The sequence below is a fragment of the Octopus bimaculoides genome, chromosome 10, assembly GCF_001194135.2.
Source record: "Octopus bimaculoides isolate UCB-OBI-ISO-001 chromosome 10, ASM119413v2, whole genome shotgun sequence".
NCBI lineage: Eukaryota > Metazoa > Mollusca > Cephalopoda > Octopoda > Octopodidae > Octopus > Octopus bimaculoides.
The window spans coordinates 29,630,751-29,635,349 of record NC_068990.1 but is presented as its reverse complement, the minus strand read 5'-3'; the positions used below and the strand labels follow the sequence as shown (position 1 = coordinate 29,635,349).

The 4,599-nt window shown below is 38.1% G+C and overlaps 1 protein-coding gene across 1 annotated transcript in view; it reads right to left on the bottom strand.

Moving 5' to 3' along the window:
• Nucleotides 1-4,599, bottom strand: part of LOC106870003 (integrator complex subunit 10) — a 27,900-nt gene that overhangs the window by 3,189 nt on the left and 20,112 nt on the right. The window contains exons 10-13 of the mRNA XM_052971301.1: nucleotides 4,172-4,254; nucleotides 2,468-2,533; nucleotides 1,664-1,717; nucleotides 156-353 (exon numbers count right to left, since the gene is read on the bottom strand). Coding sequence (XP_052827261.1) covers nucleotides 156-353; nucleotides 1,664-1,717; nucleotides 2,468-2,533; nucleotides 4,172-4,254 — 401 coding nt within the window. The remainder of the gene's footprint in view (nucleotides 1-155; nucleotides 354-1,663; nucleotides 1,718-2,467; nucleotides 2,534-4,171; nucleotides 4,255-4,599) is intronic.

Sequence of the window (4,599 nt, the reverse complement as noted above, 5' to 3'; positions counted from 1 at the left end):
AGGCTATGGCACTGGGGGGGGGGTAAAATTGTGGTATGGTGGGGAAGGGCTTACAGGAAGATGAAATTTTGTGGATGAAATGAAGTGAGCAGGGTAGTATTAAAATAGGAAATGAAATAAAAAATTAAAAAAAAAAAAGAAATCTTGATTTTTACCTTAAAACAAGAGAGTAGCAGTTGTATACAATAAGACAGGATTTCTATCTCGGTGCATAAGGTCAGCCATAGCTGGCGACCAGGGGTTAGTTTCTTGTTTTTGCTTTCTTCTTCGATCGAATGAGTTGAAGTCAGGGGATCAGAGTTTGAAAACTGCTTCAGAGATCCGATGATATCGAGTAAGAGTTCACACGCTTTCTGATGATGATGATAAGCAGAAGAAGAAGAAGAGGAAAATAAGTACCCAAATATTAGAAAGGATAAAAGGAGAAATTTACAAAACATTCTACAAAACATTTCACATTGTAGCAGTGATTTGAAACCTTACTGCTGGATACTCAGCCAGACACTAGTGAACCACCACAGTCTCACGTGATTGGCCCATAAATCGACCAATCAGCATGAGGCTGTGGTGCGATATGATTTTTTTGGAATGTTCTGAAATTCAACTTGTGCCGGTGGCATGTAAAAGCACCCACTACACTCTCGGAGTGGTTGACGTTAGGAAGGGCATCCAGCTGTAGAAACTTTGCCAGTTCAGATTGGAGCCTGGTGCAGCTTTCTGGCTCGCCAGTCCTAAGTCAAACCATCCAACCCATGCCAGCATGGAAAGCAGACATTAAACGATGATGATGATGATGATGATGATGATGGTAATGATAATCATTTTTTAATAAACCCATCACTATCTGCAACACAACTGTCTAAATAAACACTGTGATTATATATATATATTTTGTTTATATATATACACACACATATATATTGAAGAGGTTGCAAGAAGCAACGAAAATTTAAGAAAGAAATATAATAAATGAGTGGAAATTGAATCAGTAAATATGTTAATTAATAAAATATTCAAACAGACAGACTCTCCCCAGACACAACAAAATCTCTATATATATTGCTAATAGAGAAATCACTGTTATGTCTAGCCTTAGAAGCCAAAATCACATGTTCTGGCAGCAGTAGCTGATGATTATCGCTCACTAGCAACATAAACATGAGTGCTTATATGCACCACAAGTCAATAATGAGAGTTTTCTCTCGTAAATTACACAGTATTTTGTGTTCTAACACAACTCCCATTTTTAAGTGGAGATAAATATTATTGTTTAATAAATACATTCTTTTCTCTTGAAAATTGGTTTTCAGTTCACTGTTTTGTATAAGCACCAAGAAATTCCTGATATTACCCAGGGTGGCAAAAATATACTTTTGAAGTTACCCATCATAAGACAGGTAACATCATAATAGTCTTTTCTATTATATAGGCACAAGGCCTGAAATTTTGGGGGCAGGGGTTAGATGAGCAACCCCAGCGCTCAACTGAGACTTATTTTATTGATCCCAAAAGGATAGAAGGCAAAATCAACTTCAGTGGAATGATGATGATGATGATGATGATGGTGGTGGTGGTGGTGGATATGATGATGATGATGATGATGATGATCATAATAATAATAATAATAATAATAATAATAATAATAATAGCAACAACAACTTACAGAATATGTACCCAAACAATGAAAGCAGGAGGCAAGCTGTAACGATTTCCGTAACTGAAACAATTGAAAAAAAGGAAATTCTTGAATTGGAATGAAAATGGTTGAAAGTCAGATTGGTTTTTTTTTTCCTGTCCCTAGGGTGTGGCAGAAAAGGACACAGCTACATGTTACAGGTTGACAAGTAATTCAACCCCAAGCACACATTATTCACTGATCCAAACCATGAAAGGCAGCAAAAACAAAATGGTAAAACATTAGCTACATGAAGATGGTCTTATCACTTTGCCAAACTTCATTAACACAACAATAATGGCCATACAAAGTGTGGTGGTGGTGGTGGAGGTGAGGGTGGCAGTGATGATGATGGTGGTGGTAGTGGTGGCAATGGGGTGATGTTGGTGGTAGTGGTGATGGAGGCAATGGTAGTGATAATTTAAATTTTCCTGTAGCCCTAGGCCAATTCTGATCAAGCTGTCCTAGAATAAAAAGCATTCTAGTCATAACCATCCACTTCTTTTCAGACATACATAGTGTACCTAGGACTACAACATACTCTGTGTTTGACCCTTTTTTTGTTTTGTTTTGTTTTGTTAGATAACAGGATATGATTTAAGGGAGATTTATAATTTTTAAGAGACCAACCAATCACTTAGAGGTGGTCCCTATTGAAGGAGAAGGGCTTTGTTGGGAGAAGTGTTGGGTGGTGATGGTGATGATGATGTTGATGGTAGAGGCGATGACAATGATGATGGTGATGATGGTGATGATAAGATAAGAAACTATAACCAAAATATTTCAACTTACTTGCATTTTTTCTGACAAGTTAATCTGGAAATTTTGTAAATTACTCACAGCATCTTGGAATAAACCCTGATTGGAATAAAAATGGTAAGCAATAAATTCAAAGAATGATGATGATGATGATGATAATGATGGAGATAGAGGAAACGGTATTGCAGAAAAAAGAAAAAATTAGTCAAATATAAGAGATCTAGAAATAGATTTAACCAGAATGTGGGGCCAGAAAACAGAAACAATCTCCACAATACATAATAGGCAACTGGAAAATGATAGTAAAAAACATGCAGAATAAGTAACCAGACAGCCCCCAGTCCTCCACTGGGACCTAAATCTGCATCATCATCATCATCGTTTAACGTCTGCTTTCCATGCTGGCATGGGTTGGACGGTTTGAATGAGGACTGGTGAGCCAGAGGCTGCAGCAGGTTCAATCTGACTGGCAAAGTTTCTACGGCAGGATGCCCTTCCTAACGCTAACCACTCTGAGAGTGTAGTGGGTGCCTTTTATGTGCCACTGGTACAAGGGCCAATCAGGCGGTTCTGGCAACGACCACGTTCAAAAGGTGTTTTTATGTGCTACCTGCATGGGAGCCTGTTCGGCGGCACTGGCAACGACCACGCTTGAATGGTGCTTTTCACGTGTCACCGGCAGGGGAGCCAATCTGTGGCCCTAGGTATAGCTCACACATTGTTTATTGTTTATACAAGAGGAAACTGACAGCCAAAAGTAAACACTGCACAGCAGTGAAACCATGTAATAATCCTTTGTACAATAGGCTTGAAATTTAGAAGGGGGCCAGTCGATTACATTGACCCCAGTGCTCAAATGCTACTTATTTTATTGACCTTGAAAGGATGGGAGGCAAAGTGAACCGCGGTGGAATTTGAACTCAGGATGTGAAGAGGAATGAAAAGCTACAAAGCACTTTGCCCAGGGTGCTAATGTTTCTGCCAGTTTGTTGCCCTACAGGAGCGAAACCATGAAGTAATAATAGCTAAACTAACTCTGAAACACTTTTTAGTCTTTATCTGATGTCCCCTGTAAAGAGGGGCAGAGCTCATGGCTCTTGCAGCCCCCGTGACAGTGTTGAGGTGGATGGTGTTAATGCTCTGTTTATATTTTTGTAGAGAAATGAGTAGAGTGGAGATTCCAGAGGATGGGGGGATGTTCCCAAGACCAAGCATGTAATAGTTTGTACAAAGAGAGGCACGGGTTGGACACATCAAGAGTGACCAGAGGTGGAAATTTCAGATTCTGGGTACATTTTGGAAATTATCATTATTATTATTATTATTATTATTAAGAAGACAATGAGCTGGCAGAATGATTACCATGCTAGGAAAACTGCTTAGCAGCATCTTGTGCCCTTTACATTCTGAGTTTAAATTCCACAGAGGTCAACTTTGCATTTCTTTCATCACATCTACATTCTGGGTTCAAACCCTGACCCTAACCCTAATTTGCCTTACAGAGTGGACTGAGTGATTTTTACGTGACAGCAACACTGCCGAGGTCTGTTTCGGCATGGTTTCTACATGGGACGCTATTCCTAATGCCAACCACTTCACAGGGTGGCTTAGGTGGCTTTTGCGTGGCACCAGCACCGGTGAGGTCTGTACATTGAAAAACAAACAAAAGATGGTCAATGACAAACAAGAAAAATATCTTGAATGGTGAAAAGGAAAGAAGCAGAACTGTTTGTTTACCTGATAAATAAACATGTCTGTTTGAAAATGAGCCATCCATGACCATGTCTCAGACTGCCAGTTCTGACAAAGCTTTATAAAACCTATATTAAAAGAAAAGAAAGAGAAACAATATCTACATAATATAATATATATATATATATACATATATATATATATATACATATACATATATACATATACATATATACATATATATACAAAAATAAGAGGAATGACCAGCAAAAGTGGACTCCTATATGCTAGAAATAGATGCTGAATCATCTAACCACGAAAAAAATATATGTTCTCAGTAAAAATTCAGCGACACATGGATTAGAGAAGATGTTAAAAGTTTTTATAAAATTTTTAATCCATACAATCGTTTCGAATGATAATACTGATATGTAAGAAAGCATGGAAAAAACTAAATTAATTTAATTAGGTAT